The sequence below is a fragment of the Protopterus annectens genome, chromosome 16.part0, assembly GCF_019279795.1.
Source record: "Protopterus annectens isolate FY-2018-M chromosome 16.part0, PAN1.0, whole genome shotgun sequence".
In the NCBI taxonomy this organism is placed as follows: domain Eukaryota; kingdom Metazoa; phylum Chordata; order Ceratodontiformes; family Protopteridae; genus Protopterus; species Protopterus annectens.
The window spans coordinates 67,328,098-67,347,350 of record NC_056750.1 but is presented as its reverse complement, the minus strand read 5'-3'; the positions used below and the strand labels follow the sequence as shown (position 1 = coordinate 67,347,350).

Here is a 19,253-nt window from a genome sequence, read left to right as displayed (position 1 = left end):
CCAAAAAAGAGAGATTTACAGGCATTGTGTACAAAGCTTGTTCAGTGGCTAAAGGTTTTGAGAAACTGCACATTTCACAGCTTTCTAAACATTACCCCACAAGCTCCCCAGAGTCATTAAAATTGCCAGTGTTTTGTCACTAATGGTGGTAATCACGCACCATGGATACTAAGTCACTTTTCTTACAGAAAACTGAATCATCTTGTAACATCTACATTCAACCTCCCTGTGCAGCAAAGTATGGGGGGGGGGGGGTACTGTGGAACAAAAAATGTGTCTACAGATTGGCAAATACTTCAACTGAGTGGTACAAAAAATGAATGACACGATGCTGAATACCACAGAAAAATACCAGAGATGAAGTCTGATGCCTTCTGCTGGTACAATGAAGATGCCAAAGTCAGTGGGTTACTTGCCTCCCATGTTAATGATTTTACATGTGGGTGGCCCAAAAAGACACTGCAATAACTCAGACTCCCCACCTAAGAATGTTTAAGACCGAATAACAGCAGGGTGGAATTACTGCCATATAGCTTCATTCCTCTGGTGATTCCAAGCACAAGCAACATATATGAAAATCATTTATCCTGTCCCTGAAGATTTAAAAGGGATTCCCAGTGTGGCGTCTCTGCACCACACAGAGATTGCTTAACTAAGAGCATGTCAAACACAAAAATTTCCAGTGTAAGGAAACAATTGACAGCAGCTTCAATACAACAAAACTTCTTTAATAAAACACAAAGCTTTCAGACATGTGTCCTGCCTCAGTGTGAACAAAAAAAGACTTAACTAAGACCATGGATAGTCCTAATTCTTTTGGGCTGCAAGACAAAGCAGACAGGAATGGGGTAGGAATACCAGCAGACATGCCCACTATGACCTCTTTAGACAAAATCAGGAGGTAGGCTGTAGGGTTCCTTCCTTAAATCAGTGGTAAACATATTTACTATGTTCTCCACTCTATCTGCTTAATGACTTGCCTATATTCAAAATACTGACATAAATGTTTTTGTCAACTCTGAGAGCCAGTCAGTATAGAATATGTGGACAGGCACGTATTTCCTTTAATGAAATTCAGACTGTGGAGTGTAGACATTTTTAAATTACAGTTTGCTCCCTCACATGTTGATGTCAGAGATGACACCCAGAAAAACACTGTCCATTTAATGCCTGTAAGAGTGAAAGGCTAAATAATGTTTATTTTTTTTCACTACGCTCAGCTAGATCCCCCTTGCATTTTTCACAGCACATGCTGAAGTGGATGTGAAAGTGTGCAGTTTCATATGCTGACACCCCACTTGCTTCTCATCTTACCTAATTATGCTCACAAGGGTGGCCAAACCATCACTCTGGTGGACTGCCAAGCTGGTCCTTTTCTACTCCCCCCGCCAAGGATACACCACCCATAAGCTATCAATTCCCTCCCCTCAAATACAGGTCTATGAAAGTTGCCTGCTAATAAACTTGGGTAGCCAGCATTGCAGGTGGAAATTTTCTCTCTGTGACAGTGGGACAGCTGTAGGAAGATCAATTTCAGAACGAAGATTACAGTACCTTCTTCAATTTATTCTGCTTGGGTCTACCTGTTTAAAATCAGACACATTTCTCAGTACTGAATAATTAAAGAAAACACATATGGTCATACAAACATCTGCAAATAAAATCCTTTTAAAAATGACAGGCCTTACCAGTAACAGATGGGAAGAAGATGCCAACCAAAACAGTGAATGAGGTAGCAATGTCTGCAGTAACGAAGTGTGAGAGGCTTTCTGGTAAACCGACTGAAGGCAAAGATGCTTTTTCCAGGGGATCCCCCTTGCTCAAATAGGTGGAATACAAGTTGTCTAAGAAGGGGGAAAAATGACAGGAGTTGAAAATTGCAGACATGTAGAAAGAAACTGATTGAAAGAATATTATCACACTATCTATTCCAAAAAAAACTAAAATGCCTTTCTATTAACATTTCTTCTCATAAGGGAGCATCAGCTTTTCTGTTTACCTCTAGGTGACTAAACTCAGTACACAGAATAAAATGCATCTGATACCCTGAGTAAACATCATTCAAACAGATTAAAAGCAGATGCCTTCATACATTCACATTCTCAGTACAGTGATCTACCTGTCACAGGAGTACCTCTGTTACTTGTTGTACCTTGTCTGACTAAGACCCATAGCTCAACCAGAGCCCCGACTCCTCAGCTCTTTGGTGAGAACCACAAAAAAAAGTTCACTCTCCTAGTCTGGCACACTACTCCAGAATCCATTCCCACTTCTGCTCCCCCAGCTCTTCACGTGAAAAGCGGAAAAAAAACAATTGTAGCAAACAGCTTGCTAAACACAAGCAGCAGAAGCACCTTTTTGTACCAGCATTCAGAAATGCAGCTACTTAAAAAGAAGAAAATAAGAAATGAACTTCCTGAACGGGTAACGTGGCATCTTGCAAGTGGGACAGCTGCTTCTTTTGCCCCACCCATATATGTTACATTCTGTAAGCAACCACCGGAGTGAAAATATGGAAAAAATTTAAAAGCATACAGTGCATAATGAAGTTAATTCTGCCATGTGTAACTGAGCACTTCAAAAGTTTTTTTTTTTTTTTTTTTTTTTTTACAGAAATGTCTTTTTACAGGAATGCCATGTTTCACATTTCAGTTTTGTTCAGTTTTTAAATCAAATACAGAAGATTTGTGTTTTTGTTTTCATGTTTTTTTTAGAATTTCACTCACATTTATTTATGTATTTCTTTATTTAACATTTGTTGACCATGAAAGTCCAATTAGGACAGAGCCTGTTTTCAGCAGAGGCCTGGGGAGAAACGCTCCAGACACATCAGTGGAATTACAGTGCCTTAAATGTGTTTTGGACATTACCTGAGCAGATACAGTACAACAACAACACACATGCTCACAACACCTGCATTACACAGTTATATGGACTGTGCCAACACGTTACTGTAGGAATACACTGGCCTAACACTAGAAACAGTAACAAAAAGACAAACACATGGATAACAATATTTAAAACGACATGATAGTGACTTTTTGAATCAAATCAGCAGTAAAATCTTCACTTGCACAGTGTGTTTTTTAAATCACTGCAAGCAACAGGAAAATGTGGACTTGTTTAAATTATAAATGTAGAATCACAGTAAGAAACGTACCAATATACAGCCAAGAAAAAGCACTGTTTGTCAGAAACCCCCTGCAGAACTTTTCTAGTTTCTGCATTCAGGGTCATCCATTCCTCCCTGCCTTTGCATTCCTTTGCATTCCATGGTGTCGTGTGCTCCAAATTCTGAATGCCCTGTACCCATTCAACAATCACATTAAAGACAATACAGCATTACTGCATCAAGCTGATTTACAGGAAAATGCATCCACTTGGTGAAGACTGGAGAGGTGATCCTAAAACAGAGGTGGCAGTAGGGTGATACACAACTGAAGGGGGAGGGGGTCCCACATCAGCTGATTCAGTGACAACATATCTGCACTAGGTGGCTTTTGGGAAGACGTTTAAGAAGCCTACATTAAGCTTCTCTTAGAAAACAGAGCAGAAGGGGACTCAAAACTGCAAGAGCTCAGAAGGCTGATATATGAACTAACAAAGGAGGACCAACTCCTGGAACCATGACAAAATGAAATGATAAAGTGGCCATAGCACAAATGCACAACATGAAGACATTCCTGCAAAAAGCAGTGGAAGAACCTACACTCTGATAGCGTGGGTTTCGATGAAACTACATTCCAGTGGGTGGTTACCCACCTGGTGGCTACAGGCTGTGCATATGGCAGTCTGCTTGAAGGTGGCCTGTTTAGTTACTGCTAGCCTTTCCTTACAAACAGCAAAGGACACAGACAACTAGACTGCATTTTGAATGCATGCATCCTATTCATATGGAACCTAAGCTGCCATCCAAGATATGAAGTGTCATTCCTGCCCACGCCCCACAAGACTAATACTGAAAGAAAATAGACTGATTTAAGGACAGTTTCAAAACCAGTACAACAGTTCTTAGGATGTCCATATCCTTTCTGAAAGTTCTGTAAAGATATGTTCATGTATTGAGAAACTACATGACAAGGTGAGGGTGACCAAGAAAAACATCTTTTATAAGGTGAACTTCATGTGTGGTAAACCATCAAGTTCAAATGGAGGACAGACAAGCATGACAACATTTAATTAAAGGCCCTCAGGAGAAGAACTCTTCAAAGGTAAGCAGATATGCAGAATCCAATTACAAATTGCTGTGTTGGGTCACAACAACTAAAATCCACGTTAATCATGTACCTTAGACAGATCAAGACTCCCTGCACACTAAACGACTAAGGCAATACTTCTGCATCTTCACCCAAGAGAAAATCTCTTCCAGTCAGAACACTTCTTGGATGAGTGGAAGACTTTCTGGTAGTTTGAACATCTACTGGAAAACTGAGACCTACAGAAGCAGCTGAACACTAAGGTGAAGTCATTGCTGCCCCAAGCAATGAGGACGTCCTTAGCTTGTACTCAGGTTTCTGTATTGCCAGCCCAAATACAAACCATTCTTGGCCACCATGATGCAAAAAGAAAAGAAACAAACGTTGGTCTGAACTTAGCTAGAAGGTGCTGAATCAGCGGGAAAAGCTCCCTAGCCAAGAGAGGGGGACTCTGATGACCATCAACTCCCCCCTTGCCCTGCTGAAGGACTGCCTTCTGACACACTGGCAATATGATCTGTATGATGTCCTACTCCCAAAAGACCCTGACAACCAAACACATCATCCTTATCAGCACTGCAAAGAAAAAACCGAGACTGTGGATTAGGGAGTTCAACAAAGACTGTGGATTAGGGAGTTCAACAGTATGTTCACTTTCCCAAGCATGTGTACAGCATTAAAAGCATGTCTAAGTTTATGGACACTGCCAGACTTGTATAATCTTGCAGCCTGGGAAGTACAATTGCATGTCACCTTTTTTTATTTACTTATCACACCACAGCCTATTTACTGGACCTTAGCAGGAGGGGGTCTGCAGCTTGAAGCAGTTTCAGCTCACTTGTCCCTATGTAGAGGGGCTTAAGTCAGATACCCAACCAATTATCACAGCATCCATCATCAAATACTGCAACCGTTTCACCTACAGGAAGGGAAGGTCCATACTAACACTGGTGGGAGTTGTCCTTCATTTTGGATCCCTGTGATGGGAGTATGACACCCAAATAAAGTCTATGACAGCATGACAAGTTTGCAGAGTCTAGTGCTTGATGTTTTCTGCAAGACCCTCATGTGGAACCAGGCAAACTGTACAGTTACAACCCTAAATTTGTCCAGGAGGGTTCATAATTCTACTTTCCAGTGTACCACATTGCTAAAGCCATGACTTCCTGGGCTTTCTCCAAGTACAGAAAATTACCTTCACTGCGCAATGCCTATCTTCATCCATATAAAATAATTCTTTGTACTGGGACCAGATACAACTTCTCCCAGTTTACCGCAAAACCCAGGAAGTAAAACATAAATGACAATCACAAAGGGGAAAACACAATTTCTTCTCCTGAAAGGCATCTCATACAATGATAAGCAGCTCTGTAAACACTATAGTCAAAAACAGGAGACCAAATGGCAATATTCAGTGCAGAAACTGAAGATAGTCAAAAACAGGAGACCAAATGGCAATATTCAGTGCAGAAACTGAAGCCCACACAGAGTGAACTGAAGTATTTTCCTGGAACAGCCACAGGCAGTGTTGTCAAAAAGTGTCCATTATACCCAATGATACCACTGACATGTTTTGTTGTAGAACATTCCGGTCACCATCTGGAATGTAAAATATCACGTGTGTGCCGAAGCCACTGAAGTCCAGTATGATACAGAAATCTCCTGCTTATTCAGAATGAGGAATACAGCCTCCAGTCTTTCTGCAGTGGGTGAAACAATTCCATATTTCTCTACATAGCAAGATGTAAGCATGATCCATGAACTCCACAGAGACAACCTGGCCACTTAGGAATGCTCTTTGTGAGGAGGATTTAACAACTCTTAAAGATGTGGTCTTCAAACACCATATTTAGAATCCACCAGCTTGTGGTAATGGTTCAGCAAACTGGGGCACATGGAGAAATGTCTCCCACAGATACTCCTGATGAGGTACCAGAAGAATTGTCCCCGGTAGATTTTATGGGTTGGGATGGTGGAAGCACAGTGCCTACAGCTTACAGACCCTCCTCAGCCCAAGAAACATTTTCTTCTTCTTCTTTGTCCTCACTGGATACAAGGTGGGCTTAGGGGGAAAAGAAAGAAGCACTGTACAGACCCTCCAAGACTGTCAGCAACAGTCTTCCCTTTCTGAAGTCTACAACTAGTTTACGTGACATCTGCCCAAAAATGACGTTACCATAGAAGGGGACTCCCCTAATGGCCCTATCTCAGCTCATCCTTACAGAAGGACAGCCTGTGCAATGCCATCCAGTGCCCACACATACTACATACATACCGCAGTCCTGACCACAGCACCAACACAGTCAAAGCTTCAGCAGCCTGAATAGAAGCTGATTACAGAAATTATCATGACAGTCTTCCCTAGAGATTCAATTATCTCTAGAATCAGGAAGCACAGCTAACTTCTCCAGAACCTGGTCCACAAGAGGAGACCCAAACTGAGACAGGTGAGACAGACAGTTAAGGGGTCTAAGTCCCAATACTCCACAGTTGAAAACCCTCCAGCCAGGCCTGTCTACAGGTCTAGACTTTTTATCTGAAGGCAAAGCAGAAGGTGTGACCTATGTGACACATGTTGGACTGCTGACATAATAAAAAGGAATCTGCTCTAGAATGCCTTTTCAGGATGTCACTCCACAATCTTCGGGGATTCTAGAGTGTATTTGCTTTCTTACAAACACATTATTCTGGATGTTTCTATGCTCCTTAAAAGGCACCCTTATAGACAGGTTTTATGGGTCTTCACTTTTCTTCCCTGATACCAATTTAACCACTTCCAGAGTAAAGACAAAAATAACTCGAGAACCCAAAGTGGCCTTTTTAAGCACGTGAGACCGCACAAAGATGTGACTACTGTGCAGTAGCTTAAGGAGTAGACATTTCATTATCCTTGTCTGTTTCAGAAACAAAGACCTTAGGATCTTCAAAATCCCTTTCCCACGGGACCACAAGGGAGACAGAGTCCCCTGCCTCTAACTCCACAAGGAGATGATGGCTCTGGCAAACCCATCATATGAAGTAATGATCGAAATTGCAGGTGAACACTAAGGTCAAGGCAAAGAGGTTCTAGTTCAAAAACGCGATCATATGGTCTCGACTGTATGAATTTCGAGTGTCTGAAAACTCAATCAACTGACAGGGACCTACACACACACACACACACACACACACACACACACACATATACTCATATGTGCGTGTGTGCGTGTGTGTGTGTGTGTGTGTGTGTGTGTGTGTGTGTGTGTGTGTGTATATATATATATATATATATATATATATATATATATACACACACACACACATACATATATATATATATATATATATATATATATATATATATATCTATATATATATACTGCCGTATCTCAGAAAGTACAGTTCTGTACACTTACCATAAGTGTATTCACTGTTGCAGTCATCACCTGTGGGTTATCCCTGCTGTGGTAGCCCTCAGTCAGCCCTAATACCAGAGTCAAAGTTTTTTTGCGTCGGCTGCAGTTGCCTATAGTCTGAAGTCAGGTCATCAGTGCTACAGGAAAGGGGTGCCTCATTATCTGTGTGTGTCATTGAAGCAAGGACCTCAGACCCCTCTGAACCTCTTCCTAGATGAATTCAAAGAGGAAAAGAGACGTTTTTCTTACCAGCAGATGGACTTTTGCTCTCACTTGATGCCTTGGGATAGGCATATTCAAAGGTTCAGGTAAGTTCCGGTGACAGTTGCCCAGTAAGAGAACAAGTGCACATTAGAGTTGGCATTAGACCATGACAGGATGGAACGGAGCCTTGGGCCAACAGCAGGATAAATTCCCAAAGATATAGTGCTACTCCTGTACAAACATATACCACCAGACATCAGAAGTCAAGCATCTACTGTCCTGGGTGTGGTCATATGTGGAGTACATCAAGAAAAACAACAGCTGCAGTGACTCTTGCTAGTGACGCAACAACACAGAAGTGGGCAGCAGTAGAATGGTTCCTGGGCCTGGATTTGACCACAGAACCTCATTAGGGACCTTAAGAGCCTGCTCCACTTGACCAAACTGAGTAACAACATGTTCAGGCATGGAATAGGTGGCATTCAGACATTTAACTAGGTTTTTAAGGGTGACTACTGTGGGGACACTTCTTTGTGTTTCTATAACATAAGTGTAGCTTGTCCCTCTCCAACAGAGATGATGAACAGGTGGGGTAGTTCGTTTACATGCTTTATTACACAGAAACACATCAGGATGGATAGCAGCATTACAAAATATAAACAAACTGATTAACAGACAGACATTACATACATGCTTACATCTCAACAGCTTACTACAAAACGGCAGTCAGGCTGGCACATGCTCAGTATTTATACACTTGTGCAAGCTCTTGGGACAGCTTCTTAAAAGTACATACACACACATTGATCTACATCCTCAATCTTAAAAAGATTGCCCTATATAAAAACAATATTAGAGTTACACATGCATTACTATAGACATTAGAAACAAACACAATGTTCATGTCCAAGTTGCTGTGTATCTATAACATGGTCTAGAGATGCAACCGGATCTGGTAACATAATCTAGACTGGATTTAGAAACAGGGGCAGTCTTCAGTTAACAACTTGTATCAGGACCTTCTGGATTCATCACAGGAATGGGAGTATTCTCTGGAACTTCCTCGAACTGGAACACTGGACAACTCACACTGAGATAAAGAGTCTTTCTCACACACTATGTGTTGTGGTATAGGCTCGGACACCAGCATCAACTGTTTCCGATTCTGCCTAAACTCTACCGCTTGTAATTCCACAATGTACGATCTTGGCTCTGAGCAAATATTCTTCATGACTCCAATCCGATCTTAACCTTTGGACGTTTGCATCCTTACCACTTCTCCTTTTCGTAATGGATTGAGTGGTTTGCTGGTTTTATCATAGCAGGACTTCTGGGTTAAACACTTCTTCAACAGATTGGTTTTCACTAACCTGTTGTTCTTGACACATGGAACCAACAATTGACTACTGATTGTTAACGTGGTTCTGGTTTGTCTCGACAGAAGTCTTTGTGCAGGTGAACCAAGCTGTTTATCACGAGGAATATTTCTGAGATTCAAGAGATTCATGAAAAATCACTATTGTCTCATTTTGACTTTTCTAGTAACTGTTTTGCACTTTGAACTGCACGTTCTGCCCAATTATTTGACTGCTTGGCTACTTGTTACACGAGTAAAGTTCCACTCTTTGGCAAATTTTTTGAATTGTTGGCTTGTAAACTGTGTGCCACCGTTTGAAATAACTTTGTGAGGACTCGACCACTGTAGTCCAGGAATCTGGTTTAGCTGAAGTGGTTCCTTCTGTTGATGTGGCTTTGTACTATTATATACAGAACAAGATGAAAGTACTCTCTTAACGTCTTGTGACATAGAAGGCCAAAATACTAGTCCTCTTGCACTTATTTTGGTAGAGTCTGCTCCTGGGTGACCATGACGCAAGATAGTAATGTACTCTTCTTCCAAGGACTTTGGAACAATTACGTTCAGACCTTTCATAATGATACCACTGTGAGACGAAATCTCACCTCTGTATGGAAAATAAGGTTGCACTTCTTGAGGTAAACTAGACTGTTTTGATGGCCATCCTTGTTGAATAAAGTGGCTGAGCCTCTGAAAAACTGGATCTGTGGCTGTGTGATCTCTCAGCTCATCAAGACGTGTGGAAGAAAAATGTTTCACTTCCATGACTTCATAATCACGGTTCTCATTCTCATGCTGTTCAGTGGTGTATCTCGGTGATCTGGATAATGTATCAGCAAGATAAAGAAGTTTACCTTTCTTGTAGACAAGAGTGAAATTATACTTTTGCAATCTCAACATCATACGTTGCAATCTGGTTGGAGCTGTATGCATAGGCTTTCTCAAGACAGTGACTAGAGGCTGGTGGTCTGTTTTGTTCTGGATAGGTCTACCACAAACATAATCCTGGAACTTTGAACATGCAAACACAATTGCCAAAAGCTCTTTCTCGATCTGGGCATACTGCATCTCAGTTTGGGTAAGATTTCTCGATCCATGGGCATCAAGTTGATCCTCTTGTAGAATGACTGCCCCAAGACCAAATCTCGAAGCATCACATGAAAGAGTGACTGGCTTGTGAACATCATAGTATCTGAGAGATGGTGGACTGGCAATTTTCTGTTTCAACAAATGCTTTTTGCTGCTCTTCTAACCAAGACCAGGATACATCTTTATATGTCAGCTCTCTGGGCAGTGTTGAAAGTTGGCTCAAGTCTGGAATGAACTTGCCTAGATAGTTAACCATGCCAAGAAAACGTTGCAGGGCTTGAGCATTGTCTGGAGGTAGCATCTCAAAAATGGCTGTTTGCTTAGAAGGCTCTGGTTGTAGGCCTGAACTGGTAAATAAATGAACAATATAAGTAACTTCTTGTAGCCTCAATTTGCATTTCTGTGGTTTGAGCTGAAGAGTCACTTGACGTGCTCTTTCCAGAACTTGACTGAGGGTTCTGTCATGCTCGGCTTCACCATTATCTCCTACTAGTAATTGTAGCTCGTCTAGTCAGGATGAAGCAGACGAACATTGTGGGTTCTTATCAAGCATTATGTACAAGCACATCACAAATGAGGCTAACTAACTTATAAACAAATTAGCTATCACAGACATACATGTTCACACTCTGGCTACCCTCTCAAAATGGCACTGAAGCTAGCATGTGCTGTCCTTGGAAACGCTTCTTAAAGGTACAACATAGCACACTACTCTACATCCTCCCTCTTTGAGGAATGAGTCATGCATTATTGACGACATTGATCGACATGCAATTGACACAAAATAATTATTTGTCATACAATTATACAGAACTAGATACATATAGACAATTATGTCCAGGTTGCTGTGTATTTCACACTAGGTTTGGAAATACGATCAAATCGTGTCACATAGAAATTAGAATTAGGTCTAGAAACTGGGACTGTCTCTGCTGAATATCCAGCTTTAGGGACATCAGGAACATCATCAGAAATGGACGTAGAAGTTAAGACGTTCTGCAACAGGAACATTATCTGGGTTGCTCTGAGATCTAGAGTCTGTATCACAGGAAAAATGCTGCGATATCAATTCTGATACAGGACGAAGATGTCTGCGATATCTACTGTACTCCACATCCTCTGATTTCACAAAGTAGGATCTTCGCTCTGCAAATATACTTGTTACTTGACCAAGCCGGTCAAAACCTTTCGCCATTTGCATCCTCACTGTCTCTCCTTCTTTCAATGGGGGAAGAAATCTGCTCGATTTGTCATAGCTGGACTTCTGGAAAGAATGCTTTCTGAACAATTGGGCTTTGATTGCTTTGTTGTTTTTAGCTTTAGGCCTCAATAAACTGGAACTGACAAAGTTGTTCTGGTTTGCTAGATAGAAGTCTCTGAGCAGGCGAGCCAAGTATATCCTCATGGGGTATGTTTCTGAGATTGAGTAAATTCAAAAAGTCATGGGTATTATCATGCTTTGACTTCTCTAGTAATTGCTTTTCACTCTGTACTGCATGTTCAGCTAGTCCATTCGACTGTGGGTATTCTGGACTACTAGTAACATGTACAAAGTCACATTCTTTTGCAAATTTCTGAAACAATTGACTGGTAAATTGAGTACCATTGTCAGAGATAAGCTTATGTGGACTACCACGGACTGAGAAATGATGTTTCAACTTAGTAGTAACAAAAGTGGATGTTAGGTTAGGCAACAAAGCAATCTCAAACCAGTTCGAATAAGAGTCAACCAACACTAACTAATGCCGATTATTCCACTCGAATATATCAGTGGCTTGACCAAGGTAGTTCAGGAACCTGACTTAGCAGAAGTGGTTCTTTTTGCAAATGTGGTTTAGTGCTACTGCACACTGAAAAAGAAGAAAGTACTTTATCAATATCTTTTGCTAGAGAAAGACAAATTACTAGTCCTCTCGCCCATCTTTTGGTACTTTCGGAACCTGGGTGACAACAATGCAAAATCTGGATATATTTTTGTTGTAAGGAAGCAGGAACAATTTTAGGACCTTTGGAAATAATGCGATCTTCCATCAACATCTCATCTCGGTAAGGAAAAATAATTTGCACTTCAGGTGGTACACTAGATTTTTGATGGCCATCCAACATTATTGCAGTGGTTGACCTTTTGCAAAATTGGATCAGTCTTTATATAATCTGTCAGCTCATCAAGTCTCGTGGTAGAAAAATGAAGCACTTCCTTGACATCAAAGTCAAACTTCTCTGCATCACGCTGTTCTGTGGTATTTCTGGCCGACCTGGATAAGGTATCAGGCCAGGTAAAGAAGTCTGCCTTTTGTGTAGACCAATTTGAAATTGTACTTTTGCAATCTGAGCATCATTCTTTGTAATCTCGCTGGAGCAGAATGCATAGGCTTCTTTAGAATAGTAACTAGAGGCTGATGACCAGTTTCAATTTGAATAGCTCGACCATAAATATAATCACTAAACTTGGAGCATGGAAATACTATGGGTTCAATCTGAGCATACTGCATCTCAGTTTGGGTCAGTGTTCTAGATGCATAGGCTACTGGTCTCTCCTCTTGAAGTATGACTGCGCCTAGAACCAAATTTTGAAGCTTCACAGGAAAGAGTTACTGGTCTACTGACATCATAGTATCTTAATGTAGTTGGAGTAGCTATTTTCTGCTTAAGGTCTTCAAATGCTGTCTGCTGATGTTCTAACCATGACCATGTAACATTCTTATGTGTTAGCTCTCTCAAAGGTGCTCTCAACTCACTGAAGTCTGGTATAAACTGGCCTAAATACTTGACCATGCCTAGGAAACATTGTAGAGCTGGAACATTATCCAGTGATGGCATCTCAAGAATGGCTGCTTGCTTGGACGAGTCTGGTCTCAAGCCAATGCTAGTAAACAAATGACCTACATATGTAACTTCTGGTAGTCTGAATTTGCACTTCAGAGGACTGAACTTTAAGTTGACTTCACTTGCTCTGTCTAGAACTTTCTTAACATTTCTGTCAAGCTCTGCTTCACCATTGCCTCCAACTAACAAATCATCTACTATTATGGCACAAGGATAACCTGAAAATATTTGCTCCATTACATGTTGAAAGACTTCACTTGCAGAATTTATTCCAAATGGCATCCTGAAGAATCTATATCTGCCAAATGGGGTACTAAATATAGTCAGTAATGAAGATTTGCGATCAAGCATCACTTGCCAAAATGAGCTTTTTGAATTCAAGACAGAAAAAACTGTGGCATTCAGTATTACAGCAGCAACCTCTTGGACTGTATGCATAGGATGATGAGGCATCCTTAATGCTTTCTTCAAATTTCTTGGGTCAATGCATATTCTGATTTCGTCTGAACCTTTTTTTGTGCGCTGCTAACATGGACGACACCCATACAGTAGGTTCTGTAATTGGACAAATTACACCTGCTGCACCATTTTATCAAACTGAGCTCTGACTTTATTCTGCATGGCTATCGGAACTTTTCTTGCTGGTCTGACTACTGAACTGATCTCCGGGTCTAACTTCATACAATACACGACTGATCTCAGGGTCTAACTTCATACAATACACGACTGATCTCCGGGTCTAACTTCATTGAATACACGACTGATCTCCAGGTCTAACTTCATACAATACACGACTGATCTCCGGGTCTAACTTCATACAATACACGACTGGAAGTTTGCCCAACTTGTCATGCTACTCATTTGCTTAATAAACATTTCTGTGTTATCCGTTTGCTTAATAATGCGTTCTGTGGCCTTGTAATGCTCTGTTTTACCTTTTTTATAAAATAAATAATTTGTGGAAGTTTTCATTACCTTTTATTTGTTTCTGACCCTTTTTTGCATTTGTTTCACTTAGTTTACCTTCACTGCTGACTCTGCACCTCGTGGCTCTGAAAAGCAGTTTCAGGAATCCTGGTTCTGACACCATGTCGCTCATCTAGTAAGGATGAAGTAGACGAACATTGTAGGTTATGTTCAAGCATCTTTATCATGTACAAACATGCAAGAAATAAGGCTAAATAACTTTAACTTATAAACAAACTAGCTATCATACACATATATGTTCACACACTGGCTGCACTCTCAAAATGGCACTTAAGCTAGCGAGTATGTGCTTGCTATTTACAGTGGATATAAAAAGTGTACACAGCCCTGTTACAATGCCAGGTTTTTGTGATATAAAAAAAGAGACCACAATAAATCATTTCAAAACTTTTCCCACCTTTAATGTGACCTATAACCTGTCCAATTCAATTGAAAAACAAATATGTTAGTGGAAAAAATATAAAAAATAAAAATGTACAATAAGCTGGTTGCATAAGTGTGCACACCCTTACTTTGTTGAAGCACCTTTTGATTTAATTACAGCATTCAGTCTTACTGGGTACACACCTGCCATCAATTAGAGAGACTGATTAACCACAAATAAAGTTCAGCTGTCTTACTAGGATTTTCCTAACATTTACCCAGTTGCCTGCTACAGCAAAAGCCATGGTTCGCAGACAGCTTATAAAGAATCAAAGGGCTCTCATTGTTGAAAGATATAAAGTCAGGAGAAGGGTACAAAAAATGTCCACAGCATTGGATATACCATGGAACACAGTGAAGACAGTCATCAAAAAGTGGAGAAAATATGGGACAACAGTGACGTTGCAAATAACTTGACGTCCCTCCAAAATTGATGAAAAGACCAGATGAAAACTGGTCAGGGAGGCTGCCAAGAGACCTACAGCAACACTGAAGGAGTTGCAGGAATTTCTGGCAAGTACTGGTTGTGTACTACATGTGACAATCTCCCGTATTCTCCATACATCTGAACTATGGGGTAGGGTTGCAAGATGGAAGCCTTTTCTTACACAGAAAAACATCCAGGCCCAGATAAAATTTGCAAAACAATGCATCAAGTCTACCAAAAGCATGTGGGAAAATGTGTTATGGTCTGATGAGACCAAGGTTAAAAGCTTTTTGGCCACAATTCCAAAAGGTACGTTTGGCGCAAAAACAACACCACACATCACCAAAAGAACACCAACCCCACGGTGAAGCATGGTGGTGGCAGTGTCATGCTTTGGGGTTGCTTTTCTTCAGCTGGAACTGGGGCTTTAGCCAAGGTGGAGGGAATTATGAACAATTCCAAATACGAGTCACTTTTGGCCCAAAACTTTCAGGCATCTGCTACAAAGCTGAAGATGAATAGGAATTTAACCTTTCAACATGACAATGACTCCAAACATACATCCAAATCAACAAAAGAATGGCTTCAGCAGAAGAAAATTTAAGTTTTGGAATGGCCCAGACCTAAATCCAATAGAAAATCTGTGGGGTGACCTAAAGAGGGCTGTGCACAAGAGATGCCCTCACAATCTGATAGATTTGGAGTGCATTTGCGAGGAAGAGTGGGCAAATATTGCCAAGTCAAGATGTGCCATGCTGATTCCTACACAAGAAGACAATGCTGTAATTAAATCAAACAGTGCTTCATCAAAGTACTAGTTTAAGGGTGTGCACACACAACAAAGTACTAGTTTAGGGTGTGCACACACAATAAAGTACTAGTTTAAGGGTGTGCACACACAACAAAGTACTAGTTTAAGGGTGTGCACACACAACAAAGTACTAGTTTAGGGTGTGCACACACAACAAAGTACTAGTTTAAGGGTGTGCACACACAACAAAGTACTAGTTTAAAGATGTGCACACACAACAAAGTACTAGTTTAAGGGTGTGCACACACAACAAAGTACTAGTTTAGGGTGTGCACACACAATAAAGTACTAGTTTAAGGGTGTGCACACACAACAAAGTACTAGTTTAGGGTGTGCACACACAACAAAGTACTAGTTTAAGGGTGTGCACACACAACAAAGTACTAGTTTAGGGTGTGCACACACAACAAAGTACTAGTTTAAGGGTGCACACACAACAAAGTACTAGTTTAAGGGTGTGCACACACAACAAAGTACTAGTTTAAGGTGTGCACACACAACAAAGTACTAGTTTAAGGGTGTGCACACACAACAAAGTACTAGTTTAAGGGTGTGCACACAACAAAGTACTAGTTTAAGGGTGCACACACAACAAAGTACTAGTTTAGGGTGTGCACACACAACAAAGTACTAGTTTAAGGGTGTGCACACACAACAAAGTACTAGTTTAAGGGTGCACACACAACAAAGTACTAGTTTATGTGCACACACAACAAAGTACTAGTTTAAGGGTGTGCACACAACAAAGTACTAGTTTAAGGGTGTGCACACACAACAAAGTACTAGTTTAAGGGTGTGCACACACAACAAAGTACTAGTTTAAGGGTGTGCACACACAACAAAGTACTAGTTTAGGTGTGCACACACAACAAAGTACTAGTTTAAGGGTGTGCACACACAACAAAGTACTAGTTTAGGGTGTGCACACACAATAAAGTACTAGTTTAAGGGTGTGCACACACAACAAAGTACTAGTTTAAGGGTGTGCACACACAACAAAGTACTAGTTTAAGGGTGTGCACACACAACAAAGTACTAGTTTAAGGGTGTGCACACAACAAAGTACTAGTTTAAGGGTGTGCACACACAACAAAGTACTAGTTTAAGGGTGTGCACACACAACAAAGTACTAGTTTAGGGTGTGCACACACAATAAAGTACTAGTTTAAGGGTGTGCACACACAACAAAGTACTAGTTTAAGGTGCACACACAACAAAGTACTAGTTTAAGGGTGTGCACACACAACAAAGTACTAGTTTAAGGGTGTGCACACACAACAAAGTACTAGTTTAAAGATGTGCACACACAACAAAGTACTAGTTTAAGGGTGTGCACACACAACAAAGTACTAGTTTAAGGGTGTGCACACACAACAAAGTACTAGTTTAAGGGTGTGCACACACAACAAAGTACTAGTTTAAGGGTGTGCACACACAAAAGTACTAGTTTAAGGGTGTGCACACAACAAAGTACTAGTTTAGGGTGTGCACACACAATAAAGTACTAGTTTAAGGGTGTGCACACACAACAAAGTACTAGTTTAAGGGTGTGCACACACAACAAAGTACTAGTTTAAGGGTGTGCACACACAACAAAGTACTAGTTTAAGGGTGTGCACACACAACAAAGTACTAGTTTAAGGGTGTGCACACACAACAAAGTACTAGTTTAAGGGTGTGCACACACAACAAAGTACTAGTTTAAGGGTGTGCACACACAACAAAGTACTAGTTTAAGGGTGTGCACACACAACAAAGTACTAGTTTAAGGGTGTGCACACACAACAAAGTACTAGTTTAAGGGTGTGCACACACAACAAAGTACTAGTTTAAGGGTGTGCACACACAACAAAGTACTAGTTTAAGGGTGTGCACACACAACAAAGTACTAGTTTAAGGGTGTGCACACAACAAAGTACTAGTTTAAGGGTGTGCACACACAACAAAGTACTAGTTTAAGGGTGTGCACACACAACAAAGTACTAGTTTAAGGGTGTGCACACACAACAAAGTACTAGTTTAAGGGTGTGCACACACAACAAAGTACTAGTTTAAGGGTGTGCATACACAAAGTACTAGTTTAAGGGTGTGCACACACAACAAAGTACTAGTTTAAGGGTGTGCACACACAACAAAGTACTAGTTTAAGGGTGTGCACACACAACAAAGTACTAGTTTAAGGGTGTGCACACACAACAAAGTACTAGTTTAAGGGTGTGCACACACAACAAAGTACTAGTTTAAGGGTGTGCACACACAACAAAGTACTAGTTTAAGGGTGTGCACACACAACAAAGTACTAGTTTAAGGGTGTGCACACACAACAAAGTATTAGTTTAAGGGTGTGCACAGTTATGCAACCAGCGTATTGTAAGTTTTTTTATTTTTTATATTTTTTCCCCTAACAGATTTGTTTGTTTTTCAATTGAATTGTACAGGTTATAGGTCACATTAAAGGTGGGAAAAGTTTTGAAATGATTTATTGTGGTCTCATTTTTTTATATCACAAAAACCTAGCATTTTAATAGGGGTGTGTAAACTTTTTATACCCACTGTATATGCACATGCCGTCCTTGGAAATGCTTCTTAAAAGTACAACACAGATCACGTTTCTACAAGTATGTCGTCTACTATAATACAAGGATACCCAGAAAATATTTGCTCCATTGCACGTTGAAAAACTTCGCTTGCACAATTTATCCCGAATGGCATTCTCAAAAATCTGTACTTTCCAAAATGAGTACTGAAAGTAGTTAGCAATGATGATTTCTTATCAGTCTGAATTTGCCAAAATGAACTCTTTGCATCCAAGACAGAAAAAAACAGTGGCATCTGGCATCAGAGCTGCAGCTTCTTTGACTGTGCGCATTGGATAATGAAGTCTTTTTAGTGCTTTGTTCAAATCTCTTGGGTCAATACATATTCAGATGTCATCTGAGCTTTTCTTATGAGCAACCACCATGGAAGATACCCACTCAGTTGGTTCATCTAGTGGAAAAATCACAGCTTGCTGCACCATTTTGTCTAACTCACCTTTGGCTCTGTCCTGCATAACTATTGGAACTTTCCGGGCTGGCCTGATAACTGGACTTGCATCTGGGTCTAACTTCACGGCATACACAACTGGAAGCTTGTCTAGTTTGTCTTCAAAAAGATTAGCATACGTAGAAAAAATATGTTGGGTGAAATTAGAGAAGTGGTCTTCCCAGCTACCCTGATGGACGTCCCATTTTCAAATTGTCTCTGAGCCCTAATAATAACTGGACGTGCCTCTTGACCACATAAAATAACAAGTCATAGCTTCTCTCAGCACAGTAACATGAAAGTACTACTGAACCATCAGTCTGAATTTCTTCACCACCATAAGCAACAAGCTTCACACACTTTGCCAAATCTGGCCTTTCACCATTATACACACTGGCAAATGTCTCTGCTGACATAACACTGCATTTGGAACCTGTGTCGACTTTGAGCTCTATGGGTTTTCCATTTATGTGAACAGTACAAAAGACTTCATTCTTTGCCCATAATTCTACTG

The 19,253-nt window shown here is 40.6% G+C and overlaps 1 protein-coding gene across 1 annotated transcript in view; it reads right to left on the bottom strand.

Annotated features, from left to right (window-relative positions):
- Positions 1 to 19,253, bottom strand: part of LOC122790513 (solute carrier family 12 member 6-like) — a 1,559,275-nt gene that overhangs the window by 424,482 nt on the left and 1,115,540 nt on the right. The window contains exon 10 of the mRNA XM_044058063.1: positions 1,689 to 1,844. Within this exon, the coding sequence (XP_043913998.1) occupies positions 1,689 to 1,844 (156 nt within the window). The remainder of the gene's footprint in view (positions 1 to 1,688; positions 1,845 to 19,253) is intronic.